This window comes from Ranitomeya variabilis, chromosome 5 (assembly GCF_051348905.1).
Source record: "Ranitomeya variabilis isolate aRanVar5 chromosome 5, aRanVar5.hap1, whole genome shotgun sequence".
In the NCBI taxonomy this organism is placed as follows: Eukaryota; Metazoa; Chordata; class Amphibia; order Anura; family Dendrobatidae; genus Ranitomeya; species Ranitomeya variabilis.
The window spans coordinates 99998458-100023297 of record NC_135236.1 but is presented as its reverse complement, the minus strand read 5'-3'; the positions used below and the strand labels follow the sequence as shown (position 1 = coordinate 100023297).

At 43.2% G+C, this 24840-nt stretch overlaps 1 protein-coding gene across 1 annotated transcript in view; it reads right to left on the bottom strand.

Moving 5' to 3' along the window:
• Window positions 1-24840, bottom strand: part of CDS2 (CDP-diacylglycerol synthase 2) — a 57032-nt gene that overhangs the window by 6754 nt on the left and 25438 nt on the right. Inside the window, exons 2-10 of the mRNA XM_077263043.1 lie at window positions 18783-18925; window positions 15440-15536; window positions 15266-15363; window positions 12931-13070; window positions 10537-10595; window positions 10061-10143; window positions 5405-5492; window positions 4762-4830; window positions 3755-3907 (exon numbers count right to left, since the gene is read on the bottom strand). Coding sequence (XP_077119158.1) covers window positions 3755-3907; window positions 4762-4830; window positions 5405-5492; window positions 10061-10143; window positions 10537-10595; window positions 12931-13070; window positions 15266-15363; window positions 15440-15536; window positions 18783-18925 — 930 coding nt within the window. The remainder of the gene's footprint in view (window positions 1-3754; window positions 3908-4761; window positions 4831-5404; window positions 5493-10060; window positions 10144-10536; window positions 10596-12930; window positions 13071-15265; window positions 15364-15439; window positions 15537-18782; window positions 18926-24840) is intronic.

Sequence of the window (24840 nt, the reverse complement as noted above, 5' to 3'; positions counted from 1 at the left end):
AACCAACAGGAACAGACTCACGGTGATGTTAGGGACTCAGGTCCAGTCCCGGGGGGGGGCCCAGAAGTCTAATATGGTGGTGCGCACGGCTTTCTGTCAGCTCTGTGAAACGTGGTCTTCTCCTTGCTTCTGGGTCCTAGGGATGCTCCTGGAAACTGTAAGTCCCTTTCTCAGTATCTTCGTGACTTCACAAACTAGCACAGAAGAGCCACATTTGCTGTACCAGGAAAAGTCTTGCAAATTTCACAAGTACACTCCGTCCCAGGCTGTAGGACCTTTCTTGTAGCAAACAGCACACAGTTCTCTCTCTAGCAGCTTCAGCTCACACACTAGTTTAGGCTCAACTCCTCCCCTTATTCTAGGTCAGTTTATCTTCACAGTCTATAGCAGGGGGAAGCAGAACATTCCATCACACCAGACAAAGGGGTGCTGTCTCTTAAAGTGGCAGCGTGTTACTGTCCATAACAGCACCACCCTCTTACACCAAGCTCATTGAGTCTGCTGAGACGTCTGCTAGGAAGGCTGCTGTCCCCTGTAACAAGGGTAGATTACACAGTAACCTTTCCTTCCATCTGCTGTAGCCAGATAAACATTGATCTAGCCGCACAGGTCCCTGCTATAGAGGATCTCAGAACGCCTCCTGATGTCTCCCAGGTCTCTCTCAGGTAGCCTTCTCATCTAACTGACCTCCAAGAATACCCAGGTCTTCGAAGGGCAGAGTAGATTTTTTCGGAGATTTAACTACTGCTACATCCATCTTCAGGCTTTAATCCGAGAATGGGGTAGACGCCTCCTCAAGTAGATATTGTTTCTTCAGAGATGAGGACAATGAGGCCTTCCTATCAGGTCTCTTCCATTGATCCCTAATGAGTTTTTTTATTTTCTCGTTTACCAGGAATTCACGCTTCCTTCTATGTTCCAGGCCCCTGAACAGAATATCATCAATTGATTTGGGGTCTTTTGTTTCTACAAGCCTCATGGTGGTCATTATTGCTTTAATTAATCTGTTCGTGTCTTATTTCAGTGGCTTTCCTGTCCTGGATAGGTGGATCCTCTCTCCGGTGGTGCGGTCGTGGGTGATAGGGAAAACACACATGGGCTACATAAAGTCCACTTTATTGCAGGCAAATATTGAAGCGCTGCCTGCTTTTTCTATTTTATATATCACTATATAAATCTAGCTATATACAGACGTCTATACATACAGCTATATAAAATATACACAGATACATATAGCTAAAGGCAGTATACTGTACAGAGATACATACAGCTATAGAAGGTGCAGTATATACAGGCCTCTATACATACAGCTATAGAACATGCAGTATATACCGGCCTCTATACATACAGCTATAGAACGTGCAGTATATACCGGCCTCTATACATACAGCTATAGAAGGTGCAGTATATACCAGCCTCTATACATACAGCTATAGAAGGTGCAGTATATACCGGCCTCTATACATACAGCTATAGAATGTGCAGTATATACCGGCCTCTATACATACAGCTATAGAACGTGCAGTATATACCAGCCTCTATACATACAGCTATAGAAGGTGCAGTATATACAGGCCTCTATACATACAGCTATAGAACATGCAGTATATACCGGCCTCTATACATACAGCTATAGAACGTGCAGTATATACCGGCCTCTATACATACAGCTATAGAAGGTGCAGTATATACCAGCCTCTATACATACAGCTATAGAATGTGCAGTATATACCGGCCTCTATACATACAGCTATAGAATGTGCAGTATATACCGGCCTCTATACATACAGCTATAGAATGTGCAGTATATACATGCCTCTATACATACAGCTATAGAATGCGCAGTATATACATGCCTCTATACATACAGCTATAGAACATGCAGTATATACCGGCCTCTATACATACAGCTATAGAAGGTGCAGTATATACCGGCCTCTATATATACAGCTATAGAATGTGCAGTATATACAGGCCTTTATACATACAGCTATAGAAGGTGCAGTATAAACAGGCCTCTATACATACAGCTATAGAATGTGCAGTATATACATGCCTCTATACATACAGCTATAGAATGTGCAGTATATACTGGCCTCTATATATACAGCTGTAGAATGTGCAGTATATACTGGCCTCTATATATACAGCTGTAGAATGTGCAGTATATACCGGCCTCTATACATACAGCTATAGAATGTGCAGTATATACCGGCCTCTATACATACAGCTATAGAAGGTGCAGTATATACCGGCCTCTATACATACAGCTATAGAATGTGCAGTATATACATGCCTCTATACATACAGCTATAGAACATGCAGTATATACCGGCCTCTATACATACAGCTATAGAATGTGCAGTATATACATGCCTCTATACATACAGCTATAGAAGGTGCAGTATATACCGGCCTCTGTACATACAGCTATAGAAGGTGCAGTATATACCAGCCTCTATACATACAGCTATAGAAGGTGCAGTATATACCGGCCTCTATATATATACAGCTATAGAATGTGCAGTATATACCGGCCTCTATACATACAGCTATAGAAGGTGCAGTATATACCGGCCTCTATATATATATATATATACAGCTATAGAATGTGCAGTATATACCGGCCTCTATATATACAGCTATAGAATGTGCAGTATATACAGGCCTTTATACATACAGCTATAGAAGGTGCAGTATATACAGGCCTCTATACATACAGCTATAGAATGTGCAGTATATACATGCCTCTATACATACAGCTATAGAATGTGCAGTATATACTGGCCTCTATATATACAGCTGTAGAATGTGCAGTATATACTGGCCTCTATATATACAGCTGTAGAATGTGCAGTATATACCGGCCTGTATACATACAGCTATAGAAGGTGCAGTATATACCGGCCTCTATATATACAGCTATAGAATGTGCAGTATATACCAGCCTCTATACATACAGCTATAGAATGTGCAGTATATACCGGCCTCTATATATACAGCTATAGAATGTGCAGTATATACCAGCCTCTATACATACAGCTATAGAAGGTGCAGTATATACCGGCCTCTATACATACAGCTATAGAATGTGCAGTATATACCGGCCTCTATATATACAGCTATAGAATGTGCAGTATATACAGGCCTTTATACATACAGCTATAGAATGTGCAGTATATACTGGCCTCTATACATACAGCTATAGAATGTGCAGTATATACCGGCCTCTATATATATACAGCTGTAGAATGTGCAGTATATACCGGCCTCTATACATACAGCTATAGAATGTGCAGTATATACCGGCCTCTGTACATACAGCCAATATACACAGATACATGCCGTATATAAAGATATACTGCACATTCTATACAGGCCTCTATTCCTACAGGTGTACAGACATCTATACACAGTGTATGCAGGCATCTATAAATATAGCTATACACGTTATTATGTGAATATAAAATATTGCCATCTATTCATAAATAAAAAGACACATAATAGCACTTTCATATACAAAGATGGCTTTAAAGCCCACAAGGTTATCACCAAAATCTCTTACATACGAAAACTAAAAGAAATGGGCCATTTTGAACCAAAACGTCGCAAGGGATGATGAAAATAATTTTTCCCCTCATCTGACTTTGGAGTGCTGACCCCATTATTTGGAGTTTCTGTACACACGATGATAGACACGGATATACATCTATAGTGGGGGTGTAATCCCATCCTTTGGATGCAGCGGCCTTACCCAGCCGATGGCCGATTGCAGCACGGTGGGGATATGATATTCCTGTAACTGGAAGAGGTCTGACGGTTCACAGTCCACCATGAACCTGTTCGTGTCGCTGTTGAACTCCACTGGGCAGACAAAGTAGCTGTATCCGGCCATGACATAAGATAACTACAGGAAATACAAGCAGAGAGCGCTGGTTAGGGTGGGATGGCGGTGGAGACCACTGCAGACACAGACAGTCAGTGTGATGACCAGGACAGAACCACACAGCCAGCAGAGGACCAGTGACTTATCAGCCGCCACATCATACAGAGGAGCCAACATGCACCTACGGACGAAGAACATAGGAACTAAAAATCGCCGATACTGACTGGTTTCCTCCCCTTTGGTTTCTGTGAAAGCTAGATGGTAACCAGTACACCATTACTGCTGCCAAAGTGGGGTTACCATTCAACTTTCCCAGAATCCTGAACAGCACATCTGCCTAGTTATCACGCGATATTTCCATCTGTGGATCTGTCCGTGGCATCAATACTGCTGGCTGACAACTTCAATGTGAGCAGCAATAGCAGCCATCCGAGCGGACACCCAGCTTTTCCAAGAACAGACTGAACTAAGAACTTCCTCCTTGGGACTGAAAAGTGCCTCCAGGATTCTGATACACAGTCTCCTCACTCCGTGCCCTCAGTTTGCCTCCCGCTGGCCCTCTGCTCAGATCACTGTTCCTTTCCTCCTGCTCCAACATGGCCATCACAACAGAAAACCGCACCACTGTGTCTGATACTCAACTCAGTCCCAATCAGTCACACTGCAATACCAGACACAGCCTATGGACAGGAGGGGCGCTAATACTGAAGAAAGCGGCCTTGTTTTCAGAGTCTCCTATAACCCCGCTTACACATCTGTAATGGCACCAAGTAGTGGCAATATATACTGGCTGGGGACATGTCTCAAAAGGCCGGACATTGCACATGGGTTATAACACTCTGGATAGAAGAAAATGTAGGAGGCCGAGGACTTACCAATATACCAAACACTACTGTAGAGAAGAAGCCCCCAATAAATCCTTCCCACGTCTTCTTGGGCGACAGCTGGTGAGAAGAGAAAGAAGCAGAGCAGAAGTGAGGATACATGGCCAGGGGGCAGGTTAACAGCGTTCCAATATGTTGCCTCATAAGTGGCTTGTTAGTGGGCAAGTGTCGGGTTCTGGTTTTGAAAGGCTCCATTTTTGGGGACACCCTGCACCGAGGACACCAAGCTTTAGGGATGTGATAAGTCTTACACGATCATGTGGCCCCAAAGACATCTACATCCCTATGAAAAGCAGAAGTAGCACCAGTTCTGGAATAATTGTTCTTATAATGGAAAGTGGTTTTCCCCAAAACTGAGACATTCCCTATCCATCGCCGGGAGCCCCAACAATTCAAAGTGCAGGGCCTCACACCTCAATCCCATTCATTCAGTACGAGAATACCGGAGACCACAGAGCTAACGTAAGTGGCCATACCCTGCCGGCCCAGACAATGAGTGCAACAGAGGTGCACATGCTTGGCCCCAAGCTCCACTCAGGGTCCCTGGCGGTCCTACAGGTAGATCCTCAGGGATCAGGGATTTGTCCCTAATCCACAGCGTTATTCAATGTTAGGACAACCCTGCTTGCCTTACCTTAATGAGAGGAGTTCGGCCAAAAAAGAAGCCAAACATGTATGCCATGATGTCATTACAGATCACACAGGAGATGGGCACTATGAACCTGCGGAAAGACGATGGACATGTTTAAAGGTAGAACAGGGCACAATGCTGGACACTGGGTCACCTTCCATAGTTGTGTAGTTATAAGCTGATGTAATAAGGATGGATGAACGCCAGGGGCTATGTAATGAGGCTCAGCCGCCATCACTGGCTTTATGGAAGGTGTTCCTAAGCACAGTCCTATTTGTCCCACTTTGGCTTGAAGACTTGTAATATTTTACATGGATGATGGGAGACTTTACTTCAGATTGTGTCATCCTGTCACAATGATGGACATTACAGGACAGCTGGCGTCCACTGTCCATACGTCTGCAATCAGGATTTCACAGAAGACCATACATGATGGAGTCTACCATGTTACAACCATTCTGTGAGGATCTTGACTATGGGAAAAGAACCTGACAGGAGACTCCTGCTGCCCGAACCACAGGCATGCACTAACCACTGCATTATTGCAGCATTATACATTTTATTCTGCGGTGATTCAGAGGAAACCTACTTAGAAAGGTCAGCGAAGGACCGAGCGCCTCAGATGACTAGTCTGGGGCAGGTCCCTGGTGGCTTCTCCCCACCCTGCTCTCTAGGACTGACTCGTGTGCGTGCGTGCGTAAAAAAAAAAAAATTATGAATGGAGCACTGGATGCGATCAATATCTAAATACCTGATGTTCCTCAGATTGCGGCGATGCTCGCCAATATCTAACCTGTGTGACAGCATGAGTAACTTTTGGAACATGACTTATTTTTCCATACGAGTCCATTAGAAAAATAATTAAAATATTCCTGAGTGTGCCCAGGTTTGTTTTTTTTTTTAAAGAGGCACCTACTATTATAATAAAGACCCCCTGCAGTCCATTCGAATCATATCAGACATTGGTCATTATGTGACAGCTAAGAATACGCAATTCATTTACTATTATGATATCTGAGATTTTCTATAGGACTGCAGTTATATTGTGTTATCTTATAGAATTACCATAGGGGAATCAAAGACATGAGCCGGAGCATAAACATGTATGTGTAAAATGTGTAAGGTCACGTTCACACTGCAGCCATTTAATAGATAAAACCCTAGTTAGAAAAAAAAAAAAATAAGAATATACCCTGCTGTAAGAAAGTAAATAGTGATAGTACATATGAATAACATGGGTTAGTTAGTAAAATCTGTTTTTGATCAAAACAGCATAAAAACCATCCCACCGTGACAAGGTGTACCCAATACTTACTCTACTATCACTATTTACTTACAGCAGGGTATTTGCATTTTGCATTCTTCCTAGGTTTTGTCTGTTAAATAACCACAGTGTGAACGCGCTCGTATACATTGCACGGATACCAACTTATGCTCCGGCTCATTTCTTTGGTTTTGCTGTAGTTTCTTGTACTCTGTATGCTTTTTGAGCCAAGCATTTAATTTACATAGCTTCCCATGGATAGGTGCCAGAACATTCGGACCCCGGCCCTGCTCTGCCCCCGTCTCAAACTAAAAAAGGAGAGAAGCCAGCGCTGCTTATGGTCAGAACGCAAAACAAAGTGCACATGCACATATTGAATTCTAACTGTATTTCAAAAATGAGACATTTAGCAAACAATTGATCAGCGAAGATAAAAAACAGAGTAGGACTGCCCCATTATGAGAATGCCGTGACGTGGCGGGGTGGCTCAAAGAATTGATCAATTGTTTGCTAAATGTTTCATTTTTGAAATGCAGTTAGAAATCAATATGTGCATTTTATGTTTTGCGTACTGACCACAAGCAGCGCTGGCTTCTCCCCCATTTTTACTCTGCCCCCGTCTACATTGAGGTCGCCTGACACAAGGTGAGGTTTTAATACTAGAGGATAGGACCATCCCGATTGGGGTACACCTTGTTGCGGTGTTATGGCTTTTATGCTTTTTAATCAAAAACAGCGTGTTACTAGTACCACGTGTTATATACATGCACTACTACCATTTACTTACAGTGGGTAATATGCTCATTTTGTTTCTATCTTGGGTTTTGATTAATCATGGGGAACATACAATGTGGAGCAAAGAGTCAAACTATGAACACAGCCAGAACTAAATAGAAAACTCAGTAAATCAGGCGAATAATTGGGTCGTGCCCAGATAATTCAGAACTTTATTATTTCAGCAGGGCCAAATATTCCCTTCACAGCCGTCCAACATCGTAAAGAAAGGACAATATAAATGAAACCTGCGGTCAACCAGGTTTATAGTCTGAGCAGAGAAAAATCAGAGTAGAGAGACGGCATGATAAAGATGAGGTGGGGGAGGTTGGTAATTATAGGGGAGGCCGAATTGCCAAGTTAGACCTTTTATTCACTGTACGTCAGATGTGGAGACATCTTTTTTTCCTACAGTCTAGATCATTGTGCTGTGAAACTGAACACTATAAATAGAGAAGAATAAACCCCCAGGGCCGGAATGGACAGATTCTCCAAACATTACAACATCTATTTCTGCAGACCACGCTCTTCAGCGTTTGGCTCAATGACAGGATTGGGCAGAAGCTGCGTTGTGCTCGCTTCTAGGGCTAAGATAACGTCGACCTTCTATCCCAGATGACGCTTTTTATATTGCAGATCCCCTAATGGGGAAATACAGCCATTACTTGGGACCTACAGTCATGGCCAAAAGTATTCACACCCCTGCAATTCTGTCAAATAATACTCAGTTTCTTCCTGAAAATGATTGCAAACACAAATTCTTTGTTATTATTATCTTCGTTTAATTTGTCTTAAATGAAAAAACACAAAAAGAATTGTCCTAAAGCCAAATTGGATATAATTCCACACCAAACATAAAAAAGGGGGTGGACAAAAGTATTGGCACTGTTCGAAAAATCCTGTGATGCTTCTCTAATTAGTGTAATTAACAGCACCTGTAACTTACCTGTGGCACCTAACAGGTGTTGGCAATAACTAAATCACACTTGCAGCCAGCTGACATGGATTAAAGTTGACTCAACCTCTGTCCTGTGTCCTTGTGTGTACCACATTGAGCATGGAGAAAAGAAAGAAGACCAAAGAACTGTCTGAGGACTTGAGAAACCAAATTGTGAGGAAGCATGAGCAATCTCAAGGCTTCAAGTCCATCTCTAAAGACCTGAATGTTCCTGTGTCTACCGTGCGCAGTGTCATCAAGAAGTTTAAAACCCATGGCACTGTGGCTAACCTCCCTAGATGTGGACGGAAAAGAAAAATTGACAAGAGATTTCAACGCAAGATTGTGCGGATGTTGGATAAAGAACCTCGACTATCATCCAAACAAGTTCAAGCTGCCCTGCAGTCCGAGGGTACAACAGTGTCAACCCGGACTATCCGTCGGCGTCTGAATGAAAAGGGACTGTATGGTAGGAGACCCAGGAAGACCCCACTTCTTACCCCGAGACATAAAAAAGCCAGGCTGGAGTTTGCCAAAACTTACCTGAAAAAGCCTAAAACATTTTGGAAGAATGTTCTCTGGTCAGATGAGACAAAAGTAGAGATTTTTGGGCAAAGGCATCAACATAGAGTTTACAGGAGAAAAAAAGAGGCATTCAAAGAAAAGAACACGGTCCCTACAGTCAAACATGGCGGAGGTTCCCTAATGTTTTGGGGTTGCTTTTCTGCCTCTGGCACTGGACTGCTGACCGTGTGCATGGCATTATGAAGTCTGAAGACTACCAACAAATTTTGCAGCATAATGTAGGGCCCAGTGTGAGAAAGCTGGTTCTCCCTCAGAGGTCATGGGTCTTCCAGCAGGACAATGACCCAAAACACACTTCAAAAAGCACTAGAAAATGGTTTGAGAGAAAGCACTGGAGACTTCTAATGTGGCCAGCAATGAGTCCAGACCTGAATCCCATAGAACACCTGTGGAGAGATCTAAAAATGGCAGTTTGGAGAAGTCACCCTTCAAATATCAGGGACCTGGAGCAGTTTGCCAAAGAAGAATGGTCTAAAATTCCAGCAGAGCATTGTAAGAAACTCATTGATGGTTACCGGAAGCTGTTGGTCGCAGTTATTTTGGCTAAAGGTTGTGCAACCAAGTATTAGGCTGAGGGTGCCAATACTTTTGTCTGGACCTTTATGGAGTTTTGTGTGAAATGATCTATGTTTTGCTTTTTGCTTCATTCTCTTTTGTGTTTTTTTTATTTAAGACAAATTAAATGAAGATAATAATACCATAGAATTTCTGTTTGCAATCATTTTCAGGAAGAAACTGAGTATTATCTGACAGAATTGCAGGGGTGTCAATACTTTTGGCCATGACTGTATAGTGCCGCAGTTTCCCTTATGGCTTGTGCTTAGCAGGAAATATCTATCCAGGACTCCGATAATTTCCCTAAGCAAAATGACAAATGCAGAAAATCCTGTATATCGCCATTACATAAACCTGTAAAATACTCCATTAAGACGCTGCAGTTCCCCATTGTAAGTGGTCTATAGGGAATGCTGCGGACAGCGGACCATATATAGTTGTATCAATTGGCCACGAGATCAAAGTTCGGCAACAGAGATGGCAGATTATCACATTCCTGCGGTCCAGTGGGTCGGCTGGTCCCAGCAGAGGAGCGAGGACTTACCAGATCATTCCCTCAAACAGGTTGTGAATTATTAAGTGAGACTGCGTGACGACGATCAGAAGAGTGACGTGCGTCCAGCCAAACTAGAAAAACAAAAAAAATAACGTTACTTTAAGGTGCAGATGGACGCACAGATACATGTTAATCTGAATTTTCAGAAGTTTAACTAGATTTTTTAAAATGTGCCATCACTACCCGAGCCCCTCAAAATCCTCTGAAAAAAACAAAAGAGAAAAAAAAATCCGAGTAGAGGTTTCTGTAATCTCCATCATTAATTGTCTTCGTCACATTTCCGCTCTTAAGCTCAAATGACTTCTGCTCACCATGTGGAGAGGGGATAAAGCGTTATTCTCTAAGAGACCAACATATGAATAGCGCCTTACTACAGCATCCTGCCATCGTCTCCTGCTCAGGTCACTGCTGTGTACCTGGATCATTACGACTGTACAGAACCATTATAAATGGTCATTAGTTACCATGTAGAATTGCAGGCGGTAATGCTTCTTCACCAAGCTCAGCACAAACATACAGAAGCCTGGAGACAGAGAAAAACACTTACTGAGACAGATTCCTGAAGAATTGACATACGTTGTGTACAGTAAAGCGTCGCTGGGTGTGGAGGAGTCACAGACACCATTACCTATTTAGTTAATTTATACACACATTATACATGTGATCAAAAGTGGTAAATCAGACTCCATGCGCATAGCTTTTGGGGATACTATTAGTGGTCAGTCTTGATGAATGTTGGTGGCATCAGTCCACCATAGCATTACATTGTATTTAAAGGGAATCTGAACACCTCTGTCACCCCGGCTCTATTCCCTTCCCATTGCCGTCTCCGGGTGATGCCTGACTGACCACTTTTCTGCTGCGTGACTTCAGGCAAACTAGCCATCAGGCAAGTAGGAGGAAGGCGGGAATAGAGCTGGAGCGACAGAGGTTTCAGATCTACCAGAGCTCTTCAGTCTCATTTGCATATCAATTCAAATGCTGATTTCTCAGTAATGGAAAAGCTGACCGGCCATATGAAGGGGTCGCTGGACATATATGGTGCATATAAATGAATTAGAGTGTGAAATCCTGCGGACAGATTTTCTTTAGTATATATTGAAAAAAAAAACACTGGCCCAACAGAAGCTGAAAGAACATACTTTGAGCTCCATCTAATAAATCGGGGTCTACAAAAATATTAAAATATTCATCAGGCACATTGTACAGGCGTAATGTTCAAGTAGCCTGAAGATGGAGGAAATGAGTGCACTGGAAAATGTATTGGAGAAATATTTCCCTTTGCCTTAATGACTAGGCATAAAAAGGCCTTACAGGGGTGTACCAAATATATCAGTTATTCTCTAGTGATAGGACAGGGAACTTATTGAGCTCCAGGGGTCCGATCCACTGCAACCCCCACCAATCCCGAGAACACGGATATTCTGAGCCAAGTCTGAATGATGTGGTGGTGACTGAGGCTGCACACTACCGCTCCATTCACCGTCTATGGGATTGCCAGAGATAGCGACGTGCTATAATGCTCCGTTATCTCGGCAGTACCATAGCGAATGAAGAGTGTGCATTGTGCCTAACCTACGCTCCATCCACATAGGGCTCCGTGAAGCTTCATTCTCGGGACCAGTGGGGGTCTCCATGATCGATACGTTATCAAGTATACTAATGAGAAGGGATGATTTGCATACTTTGTATTCAATGACCAACCAGGGCTGTGGAGTCTGAGTCCATTTTAGTGGAGTCGGAATCAAATGGACCAACTCGGACTCCTAAAGTATATAATAAATTGGGTTCAGTAGTTCAAACTAGTAGTTGTTCAATTCTTTTTTCATGGGAATTTGGGAAACGAAGATGTCCTATAAATGTCAGTTTTGTTCCTGATCTAAGGATCTTGGCTTTCAGCAGAGATGAATCTGTGCTTTATGTACATGAGGAAGTGCTGTGGGGTCGGGAGTCAGGGAAATTGAGGAGGCAGTCAGAGGTTTGGCTAACTGGCTCCACAGCTCTGCGACCAACCATTTTTTATTTTGCATTTTTGTCTCAGATTTGGTTATTAAATATTTATCCGTTTTATTTTTGGAGGGACTTTCAACTTTATTACATTTTTCCGCTTATATTTTATACACATTTATATTTATGTCCACCAAGAGGTCATCGATAGAAACCGCAGTTACAGGGGGGTGGGGGTAACCAACCTCCTATCCTAACATTAGTAAGAGGTAGAGCTCATCTGGGTTCCCAGCAGACATCATCTGATCACCAGGTACAATAGAAGCATCGCTGATGCCTTTACCCGGTACATAGAGATCATGGAGTGCTATGCAGATGGCAACACAGAAGACAGAAGCGGTGATAAACCCCTTCTGACTTCTCTTTAGGGTCCTCGACTGACGCTGAAAGCTGTTGTCCCAACTTGGCACGATAAGGTGTTGCTGCAGACTCAGGACCTGCCATCAGTAGACCATGGGCGGCCGGAAATGGCTAATGGATATAAGTGTGACACAAGGCTGCTCCCCCTGCACAGCGCTTTCGGGCTGAGACAACATAAGAGGTGGTGTAATGCTCCCCTCAAATAAAGGCAGACAAACATTATGTCTAATATGTTCTCTGATCACCACTTTAGGCAGAAGGAGCACATTTTTTGGGCCACTTTGGCTAACAGATGAGAGGTCAGATCCACCTTTGGCCGGCATCACACATGGCAGTCCGTACTCCGATCATAATAGTCGGATATGTGAAAGCGGCCTTAATGAGGGAAGCGTTCTGTAGAGACTCACGTCACAGCCTTATTTATGCATAATTGACATGTTCTAGAAAAAAAATAGAAAATAGGTGGGAAAAAAAACATAAGACCTTCTTACCAGTGAGATATAGAGCAAAGGAAATGAAGCGATGGTATTTGCTGAGGATTCTTAGCGGCTCCTCTCTTTGGACCAGGGTAAAGAAGTAGTCAGTGACTGTCTCTCCATAAAAAAAGTAGTTGACGCATAACAAGAAGTACCTGTGGATAATCGAGATGCATAAAGACATTAAATACTAATAAAGACAATAACAGTTTTTGCTTCGATCAAGATAAAGTCTCACGCAGAATTCTAAAACAATTCTTCTGTGTGCAGATATTCCCGTTACGAGCTTGTTCTGGCACCTCCTCGTGTTCCATGGATTGTTCTCAGAACATGGACTCCATATGCCCTGTGTCGGTGAACATATATGCTCGCTGGCTCAGTCCCATTGTCAGGACTAGAGTTGAGCGAATATGTTCGGAATCGGTCGCCGAATCTGAATATGCCATATTGTTACCCTATTTGTGCCGAATTTGTGTGTGACGATCGATTCCGAACATATTCGGTAATTTCTACTCCTATTTGACTCCAATGACGTTCGACAAATACTGTAAATACAATGGTCGTCGCCGATCGTAATCGGAACCAAATTTTTAAAAATTCGCTCAACTCAAGTCAGGACCCCACTGTATATGAGCGGTGGGGTAATTCTGCTGTTGTACAGGCCAGATAGTAAGGATCAGAGGCTTCTTCTCATAGGCACTGGACACATTAGGGGCAATCTAAGATGCTGTAACGTATATGTAACTGGGAAGGAGACGGCAAAAAAAGACGTGTGAGAAAGATATGAGAGAGAGCTAGACTTGAATTGCAAAAAAATTGGGACACTATGTAAAATGTAGAGATAAGAAAAATGAAATGATCTGTAAGTGTCTTAGTCCTATGTTAGTCACAAGAGAACATAGATCACAGATCAGAAGTTGAACATTTTTCCATTTCATTTGAAAAAATTTACTCATTCAGAAATTGTTAGCAGTGATACAAGTTGGGACAGGGTTAACAAATGGCGGAAAAAATAAGTGGTGCTAATAAAATACAGCTGGAAGGTCAATTTTCAACTAAGCCACATTGACTGTTTATAATAAGGGCATATTACAGAGAGGCAGAGTCTCTCAGAAGCAAAGGTGGTCAGAGCTTCGTTAGTCTGAACAACTGTCTGAAAACTGTGGAACAATTTAAAAAGAGGTTCCTCTATGTAACATTGCTCCCACTCAGACAGTGGCCATTTCAGAGAAGGCCTTGCACACTTCAACAGGACAATGATAAACCACAACATCCATCACAACAGCATGGCTCTGCAGAAGAGTTCGAGTGGTGAACCGGCCCCCTGCAGTCCAGGCCTTACACCAATAGGAAACATTTGGCGCGTTACAACACTAAAAATCCAGCAAACATACAGGACTTAAGCAGAAAAAAAAATATCACACATTGGACAAGAATCAGACAACATTCCTTTCCCAAAACTCCAGCAACTCCTCACTTCCCAGACATTTAGGGTATGTCTCCACGTTCAGGATTGCATCAGGATTTGGTCAGGATTTTACATCAGTATCTGTAAGCCAAAACCAGGAGTGGGTGATAAATGCAAAAGTGGTGCATATGTTTCTATTATACTTTTCCTCTAATTGTTCCACTCCTGGTTTTGGCTTACAAATACTGATGGAAAATCCTGACCAAATCCTGATGCAATCCTGAACGTGGAGACATACCCTTAGACTGTTGTAAAAACAATAGGGGATCCTACACAATGGTAGACATGGCACGGGCATAAATTCTTTGAGATGTGTTGCTGCCAATTTCTAAGCAAGATAATTTTTTCAAATGAAGTGGAAAAATATCCAAAGCTCATCTTCTGATCTGTTCCATGTGTAGACAGGTAGTATGGCACAGGTGCGCCGGACCTACCCTGGACCCCGGCGTCCTTTTGCAAGCAGGATATCCTTTACACCGTTCAGTGAACTTTGCCAACAGCGACTATATGAATAAGACCCTATGAGGGTCGAAACGTTATGTTCTTGTGGCCGCAACATTTTCTCTATCCCTGCACCAATACCTTATTCATGAACTGTGTTATCGCTGCATCCACACCTGTATAATAAAGTCTTCGTGAGCAAAGTATGGTCATAAGAGACTTCCAAATCATTGCACTCTAGTTCTCTACATTTTACACAACGTTCCCAATTTTTTAAGAATCGGGGTGATAGATCGATACGAGAGAGAGGCAAAAATACAAGGGAGAAAAAGAGAGAGACAAACAAGAAATATTCTAGAACGGCAGCACTAGATGTATACATAGAATTTGGCAGCAATGGCCTAAGGATTTTTAAGGTCCTTCACCAAACTATTTACATACCAGCTAAGTGTCCGAAACCAGGGCAGATCATAGGAATGGTAGACATTGTAGCCGATCATGATAATCTCCTGAAAACACTTGATCTGCACACACATCACCTGCAGGAGGAATCCCACACGGGTTACACACCAGATTATCCTCAAACATAACAAGACATCTCCAGGAGGGACTTACAATCATCATGAGCACGATGGGCCCCAAATAGATGATGATGAAGAAGAAAGCGATCATGGCCAGTGTGAGGATGCCTCGGATCCACCAGTTCTTCCATCTAGTCACAGAGGAGACATCAGTGTTAGCAAAGGCAACAATCGGGGAAAGCGAAGAACACACAATAGATCAGACCTCATACAATCGTTTTCATGGCCATAGACCAGACCGTACCCTGTCCCGGCATTAGTGTGAGTTTGGGCTGGCCGATTGAGGTCCGTACTTGCACCATGAGATGTGTGAAACCAGCCTTATAATGGAAGCCACAGCGTTGTCTTGTACCTGTCGCCCAACAAGCCCTAGAAAGTGGTCAGGTTCCGGTGTCCATTGTTTTGGTATGGATAGTATCATTCCTACACAATTTTTAATAAATCTGTCTATTTGTGAGTGTATTTCTAAGTATGTAGCAGAGCTTTATGGATCTGCGTCCTCTTTGGTGTTCGTCTCATCTACGGTTACCCCATAATTCTTCCTGCAGATGTCCCCCACATACATGTTGGGCACGGCGGGTTATAAAGTGCTCTGCCCTGCAGTAGTCGTATACATTTATGACTTGTGGTTTCTATTTCTGACACTTGTAGGGCTCCCACAGGAAAACCCTGTGATCAGGATTGTAGAGCTACACATCATCCGCGGCGGCATCCAACGTCTTATCCTCCCTCCCTCGTCCATCTATTTAAAGCGCCATTTCCTGACCTGCAGCCCTTATCCTGTAAGGGAAGGATCTAATTTACTTATTGTTAGCGAGAGGAAAGGCCAATCTCATCAGAAGGCAGCTGCTGCGTGGCTGAGGAAATGAAGACATGGACATGCAAGGTCTTCACCCGGCCTGGTCTTCTGTTACTAGTTATGAAAGGATTGGCTGGTGGCACCGCAGTACCGCGACGGCAGCCCGTCCGTTAGTACTGATAACGTGGTATTGGGTGACTGCCCTTGGGTCGCTCTGCCATGTGATCTCATTAAGCATGGCTGCTCTGGTGACAACGTAGGACAATTCTCACATTACGGCAGCAGATTTGCTTAGATTACACGGATATCGGTGTCTGCAGAGATGTAGAGAGCAGAAGCCATCGCCGTAGGAAATGCATAATGATGTTAAAACACAGCCGTGATCTCTGCTTTTGGTCACAGTCCATTAGATGGGGGCTGGTTTGGGGAAAACGGTTTTCAAAGGCCCTAAATGTGGAAGAGAGTGGATTGTCTCTTGCTGTAAAGTGCCCAACAAGCTCATGTAAAACCCAACCACGTTACTAAAGGGATCACCTAACTTCAAAAAAAACCAAAAACCTGTTGAGAGAGGTGTAAAATAGAAAAAAAAAAAATAACACAAGATCCATAGATCCAGTACAGACACTACAGCTCCTAGTTTTGGTTTACAATCAGCCAGCATGTGACGGCTGCAGATGATTCTCGGCCTCAAGATGTCATGAGCTGTATAGTCCCGTATTCATAACTAGCTGTGAAATGATGGTTCCTTGAAAAGAAAGGCTAAGAAGTCAGTGCTGTATCACTGTGTGAATAAACAGGTGAGCAGTGTGCTTTTTTGCTGTTTATACTATTTCCCTTTATTTTATATTATTCTACAATCCGATGACCCATTTAATCTCACTAAGACCTGTGTAAAGCTTTACATACCTGCAGCGGCGCAGTGGGAAAAATCGGCCCTTGATGCGCCAAGCTATCCCTCTAAAGATCTGCTTAAATTACATTTCCATCCTTAATCCCTTTCTATCTGATGCCATAGTCTAAACTATTTTCTAAATTTCCCTATCTTACCCCGACCACAGTAACTGCCTTCTTTTTCCCATGTATCTTTCTGATGGTGCTTCATTTGAGAATCCCAGTGCATGCTGGGATACTCAAGCAAAGAGTCATCGGGGGCAGAGGCTGCAGTTAATGCGGCAGCCCCTGCTACCTCCTGGAAATGAAGTGTCAGTGACCTCAGTTTCAGGGGCTGGGCTAGTCACTGCACAATATGCACAATGACAGTGCGCGCTCTGTTGCCGGCTTAGATCAGCAGTAACAAGCCGGCAACAGAGCGAGTTGTCAGAATAATCGGCGTGCGGAGACCATTGGCGTCACTCACTTGCGGGGGCGGCGCTGGTCTCTACGCAGAAATTACTACTGATCTTAACCAGCAAGAAAGACCACACTGTCTTTGTGCATATCACGCAGGGACTAGCCTAGTTCCTGGAAGGGCTGTCACTGATGACACTTCGCACCAGGGAGGGGGAGAAGCTGCATGCACTGGGAATCTCAAGCAAAGCATCAAAAAGAAAGTAGAAAAAAAAAAAAAGAGAGAAGTGTAGTTAGGGAACTTTTAATTCAAGTACATTAGAAAATAGTTAGATTGTGACACCAAAGAGATAGGGATTTAGGAGGAAAATTCATTCTTTTATTTCAGATCACCCCTTTAAACTTTGTCCACACCAAATTTCCCACCCATTTTGACATAGGGCATTGAGAGACACTAGTGCATGATGGACAAAACAATTTGCAGAGGCCATCCAGCGAGTATCATGAAGGGGCCCCATTCTAATTCACTGGACCCATAGAAGATACTTTTCAGATACTTTGGCAACTGTACCGCTCAGCAGGTACGGTTTTGATTTGGAGGCAGTGTATGGGTGGACAACCCCTTTAACCAGCATGATGATACTCACTTGCAAAAAAACAGCTCAGGCACAGCTAGTGGGATGGGCAGGACAAGTGGGTGCCAGCAGAGTCAATGGGCCACGCTGCCTTGGCCAGGGTATTCAGATTCTGCCAGGGCTGTTTTCATTATGTTTGCCCCAGATAGAGAATAGCTTAGCAACAACCATAAAAACAGTGTGCCAAGTACTGACCTCAATCTATCAGGCACCATAGTGATGGACCGGCACATCAGCGGCCAAACATTGGTCAATGTGGGGCCAAGGGAGCAGGAAGTCCCGCAGTTGTATCAGAGGTTCTAGAACTTTGTGTATCAGAGACTTGCATGAAGCATGCCATTAGTTGTAGGTCTGGGAGTAAAGTAAGCCATTCACCCACAATATGGAGATATTTACGGCCACCTGAGGGGATTTGGGATTTCTAGCAGCAGCAAAACGCTGTCTTTCCATCACTGCAGCAATTCATTAGTGGAGCTGCCGGCTGAGGATTGTGTGTAATCTGCTTACACTGCAGCCGGTCAGCGAGCACAAGTCACCGGCTTCCATGGTCTCATCACAATGAGCATTTAACTCCTGCAGAGCAGACACCATACTGGAAATAAGGGCTCTAGCCAAAGATGCACACAGTACAGGTCTCTAGATTAAAGAGCTGTGACCTGGAGGACAGGCTGGACAGGGCCCTGTTGAGGACTTCTGGGGTGTCATCGGTCGGGGTGCCTTGCTGAGTTCCACCAGTGTCTGTTTTGCTGTCACTGTCCGACGCTGTCTCCCCATCGAGTTTAATTTCAGGTTCGATCTCCTAGAAGAAAACAGATTTTCAAACGCTTAATTAAACCTTGAATTTCATACATCCAGGCAAATCCCTCTAACACCCCAGCAGCCAGCCCAGGTCACACCTTTAAGTGCCTGGAGGTCTCAGGCGTATTCCCAAAAAATGTCAGTGCCGACTCAGGAATTAAAAACTGACTTTTGGACGAAGCACAAAGAAGAAAATTTCCCAATCATGACATTGTTTCCAAGTCTCATCTCTTAAGACACAATGGCCCTCCAATGTGAGGAACCTACAGAAGATGGTAGCCTTCAGGACACCTTTCCCTGAACATATTACCCATTACTGCATATGGATGTTACAGAGGAGGGTTCTTCACCCGAGACCCCCTCAAAACACCAAGAGCTGCTAACAAGCAGCAGCTCTCCCAGGCCATACACTATATTTCTCCATGATTATTAATGAGTTTCTATTGATAAGCTGATTGTTAAAGGGGTTGTCTAACTAACCAATACATTCTCAAAAGGCAGGAAAATGTTATAAACGCGGGGGTCTCAGATGATGTCCGCTGGGACAGGAAGTCAGGACACCTGACCACTGTTTCCTCAGGATGTTCCATGAGGACTGCTGCCTCAGATTAAGTCTCCTTCCAGTCACCTGACTACTGCAGCCAATCCCACACCTCAGATGTCGGGTTATATAACCGTGGCATCACTTCCTATCCCAGTGGAGACCACAGTGGAACAGCCTGCACTGGAGTAGCAAGGGATAGAGCCTGTGAGTAAAGTTTCTGGTCATTGTCAAGTGTTACATTTTAATATTTTGCATTTATTTTTTTAAGGCCTCATTCAGACATACAGTCATGGGCGAAAAGGTTGGCACTGTTGAAATTGTTCCAGAAAATTATTAAGTACCGTATTTCTTTCCAAAAAATTATTGCAATTACACATCTTTTGTTATACACACACACGTTTATTTCCTTTGTGTGTATTTGAACAGCACAAAAAAAAAATTGGACGACAATTTACACAAAACCCCAAAAATGGTTAGCATCTTCTCAAATTTGTGAGAAAACAACTTTGTTTCAAAATTGTGATACTTGTTCAAACTCACCTGTGGCAAGTAACAGGCGTGGGCAATATGAAAATCACACGTGCAAACAGATAAAAAGGGAGAAGTTGACTCAATCTTTGCATTGTGTGTCTGTGTCCACACTAAGTGTGGTGAACAGAAAAAACTGTCTGACGACTTTGGAACAAAAAATGTAAAAAAAAAAAAAATATCAACAATCTCAAGGTTACGAGTACTGATGAGCGAACATATAATAAGGCGTTATCAGAGCATGCTCATGTGCTAATAGAGTATCTTTGGTGTGCTTGAATTCTATGCTAAATTTAGCTTTGTTACATTAAAAACCCTTCAAGCTCTCCTCTCCCAGCACTGTCAGCTCTGCTGTACTGGCCCTCTTCCCATACTCCCCTGTCCAGAGCTGTGTCAGCAATCACACTTATGTCTATTGTGCTCCACTTGCACTAGCTCAGCAGTGAGATTAAAAGCAGGGTCTCATTACATCTCACACAGTAATCCAGAATAGGCAGATTATTCCTGTGTGAGAGGTAAAGACAGCCCTGATCTCACTGCAGAGTGATTACAAGTTGCTTGAGAGTAGCAGATTAAGAACTGTGACTAAGGGTTTGTAATGTGACACAGCTAAACTCAGCTGCACTGCCCCTGTCCCTCACAATGAGTGCAGAAGGTAAGACCAGGACATCAGGGCTGTATCATTACATCTCAAACACTGAGAAAGCTGCTCTAGGATATTATGGGGGCATGGTCTTCCTTTGAATGTTTCTGCCTGCTTATGATTGATCAGCATCATACAAGGGAAGTAGTACACGTCCCCAGTGAAAACTCTCTAATAACTTTTTTTTTTTTTTTTAAATCCAACTGGGTGTTAACTCATGAGGTGCCAAATACCTCCACATTTTTCAAGTTAAACTGGACACAGGATGCAATAACGGCTCCAGAATAACAAAACTTTGTTGTTTTTTTTCTAAATATTGACTCCATTGCAGAGATTGTAGCAATAAAACAAAAGAAAACAAAGTTTTATTCCACTCTGCAGCCATTGTTGCATCATATGTCCAGTTCAACTTGTAAAATGTATAAGTCTATAACATGATGGCAAATCTACATCCCTGTTTACGGACCTGCCTGACAAGCTATTGGGAGTTATTGGGAAAGGATAAGACATGGGAAAGTATCATATTCCAATCACAACAAAGAAAATTCAGAAAATTAGTTTATGAAAGAACGGTCTTTTCAGGTTACAATCAATAGGAATGTTTTCCAGTGGATACTGATCAATTCTGTGCTGTTCAGAATTAGCAAGTAGTAGAAATGCCAAAGAAAGGTTAAAGTAACTGAAAAACAAAATCCAAAAGGCCAAGAGGATAATTACAGGCCGCAGAGGACTACTACAAGCTTCTTCCCTTCAGGCCATCTTCTGATCAGTGCCCACAGTAAAAGCATTGTTCTTTGCTGTTTTAGACAGGCCAATAATGGGAATGAGTGTTCCTAGGAAGGATAGTCTCCTGATCACATGTCTGCCTAAACAAGTCGTCCATCACACGATCAAGCAAAACTCTCCATCAGGAAAGCGGATTTTTCAACAGGACATGTGCTGCCGATAAAATGATGTTCTACGGGAAGAGATATATAATATATATATATATATATATATATATATATATATATATATATATATATATATATATATATATATATATATATATATATATATATATATATATATATATATAATTGTCTAAGGGGTACTTCCGTCTGTCTATAAGTTCCATAACGGAAATCCCGCGTCGCTGATTGGTCTCGCCAGCTGCCTGTCATGGCTGCCGCGACCAATCAGTGACGGGCACAGTCCGATTAGTCCATCCCTACTCCCCTGCAGTCAGTGCCCGGCGGCCGCATACTCCCCTCCAGTTACCGCTCACACAGAGTTAATGCCAGCGGTAACAGACCACGTTATTTTAACAAGATTAAGCTCTCATACCTCCCCCTTGGTGAGATCATATAGGGTGGGGGGCCTTGCTAGGTCTTTAAAAATTGAGATCTCCAACTTTCAGGATATCTTCACCCCCTGAATGTCTCAGGTGGAGATATTGTCATCATGTTTCCCATCCTCATTTTATCCTTCTATAAAGATGAAACATGTCATGGATAGCATCATCCATCTGGGCAATATTAAGTTTGAGGTGTTTGGTCGACCTTATGGTGAAGGGAGTGACTGCGTTATGTTTGTCGCTTCACCCCGACGCTAACACTATAGCTCTCATAATTATTGGATTGCTGCAAACTCCAGTAGTCATCACTGACCACTGGCTTCAGAGTGTTTTGAGATTCATTTGAACAGTGGAAGCTTCGGCCTCAGGAAGTGTACTTCTTGACTTGGGAGTATACAACTCTTTCTCACTTCACCAGTTATAATTAATGCTATATGTGCAATGTGAGGTTGATATGTCTCCTGCAGAGATGTCTGCATGGGTTTTTAAAATTTTTCTCTGACAAACCTCTTAATGAATTGGGCGTATCTCACTCCAGTCATTAAGACTGGTGGGCACAGCGTAAATTTTAATGACTGTCTGTAAATCCCCTGTACCCACAGCAGGACATAAAATACAGCTAAATGGTATGTTTCCACATTCAGGTTATTTGATTCATTTGTGAAACTCGGGTATGGATCCTAAATCGAACACAGATGTAAGGGCCTGATCATTAAATGACCGCCATTCTGCTACATGCAAGATGGTCAGCAGACCTGTATTGCCCTGTTTTGACAAATCCCGTGGGCACATAATTGTTAACAACTAGATGGTGGCCCGATTCTAACGCATCGGGTATTCTAGAATATGTATGTATGTATGTATGTATGTATGTATGTATGTATGTATGTATGTATGTATGTATGTATGTATGTATGTATGTATGTAGCAGCCACATAGTATATAGCACAGACCACGTAGTATATAGGAGCCATGTAGTATATAGCAGACAAATACTACGTGGCTGCTATATACATACATATTGTAGAATACCCGATGTGTTAATACAGACCACGTAATATATAACAGTATATAACACAGCCCAAACAGTATATAACAGCACAGCCCACGTACTATACAACACAGCCCATGCAGTATATAGCAGCCATGCAGGATATAACACTGGTGGCCACGTAATATATAACACTGGCCACGTAATATATAGCACAGCCCACGCAGTACATAACACAGCCCACATAGTATCTAACACTGGCCAGGTAGTATATAGCAGCCACACGGTATATAACACATCCCACGTAGTATATAGCAGTGTGGGCACCATATCCCTGTTAAAAAAAAATTAAAATAAAAAATAGTTATATACTCACCAGCCGGGATCCGGCGAAGCTCTGGCGATGCGCGCACGGCTGCCACCATCTTCTGTTCCCAGGATGCATTGCGAAATTACCCAGATGACTTAGCGGTCTCGCGAATTTCGCAATGCATCTCTGGGAGTGGAAGATGGCGGCAGCTGCGCGCGCCTCGGCGGACTACGGAAGGTGAGAATAGCAGGTTTTTTGTTTTATTATTTTTAACATTACATCTTTTTACTATTGATGCTGCATAGGCAGCATCAATAGTAAAAAGTTGGGGACACAGGGTTAATAGCAACGTTAAAGGAGTGCGTTATCCGCGGCATAACACGGTTCGTTACCGCTGGCATTAACCCTGTGTGAGCGGTGACTGGATGGGAGCGGGTGCCGGGCACTGACTGCAGGGGAGTAGGGAGGGACTAATCGGACTGTGCCCATCGCTGATTGGTCGCGGCAGCCATGACAGGTAGCTGGCGAGACCAATCAGCGAGGTGGGATTTCCGTTATGGAAGTTGCAGACAGATGGAAGTACCCCTTAGACAATTATATACATAGATGTGTATGTAAATTAACTGTTCGTTTTGCAGAATTGTAAGAACATTGATGAAAACCTGATACCAATAGCAGACCTCTCGGATTTTCAAAGAGGCCAAATTGTTGGTGCTCGTATGGCAGGCGCTAGTGTAACAGAAAGTGCCGAATGCTTGGCGTGTCAAGAGGTACTGTCTCCAAAGTAATGACTGCGTTTGAAAGAGAAGGAAAAACATCCGCAGCAAAGCACAGGTCCGGCCGAAAGTCAAAGTTGACAGAGAGAGACCGTCGGACTCTAAAGCGAATTGTGAGAGAGGATCGCAAGACCACGGCTCCAAAAATCACTGCTGAGCTCAATGAACACCTACAGAACCCAGTTTCCACGAAAACTGTTCGTCGGGGGCTGCACAAATCTGGATTCCACGGAAGAGCTGCAATTAGAAAACCGCTGCTCTCAATGACAAATGTTTCCAAGCGTTTAGAGTGGTGTAGAAACCTCCAGAATTGGTCCCTCGAGCAGTGGAAACGTGATATTCTCAGATGAATCATCGTTTACCCCATTTCCAACCTCCTGCCGAGTGTACGTTTGGAGACAGCCGAAAGAAGCATTCCATCCAGACAGCCTTCTCCAACTGTAAAACATGGCGGAGGTTCTGTGATGATCTGGGGTCGCCTGGCAAGGTCCATGCCACATAATGAAGTAGGCACATCATACATCTGGCGTGAGCCACCACCAGAAACAGTCAGGTAATGGAGTACATTTCTGCACTGAAATGGTGTAAACAGTCATGCCCTGTCCATACTCAGTCCAATTTGGCATAGCTGGTCAGGGCTGACTAGTCACCAAATATTTTTTGCAACTATGAATTGCACAAAATTTTGATGATTTTTTTTTTAAAAAAAGACCAATAAACTGTCGATAACCCCTTCATGAATTGGATCTATGAGGTTTCTAGACATCACAGACCAATTCCTTGTTGGA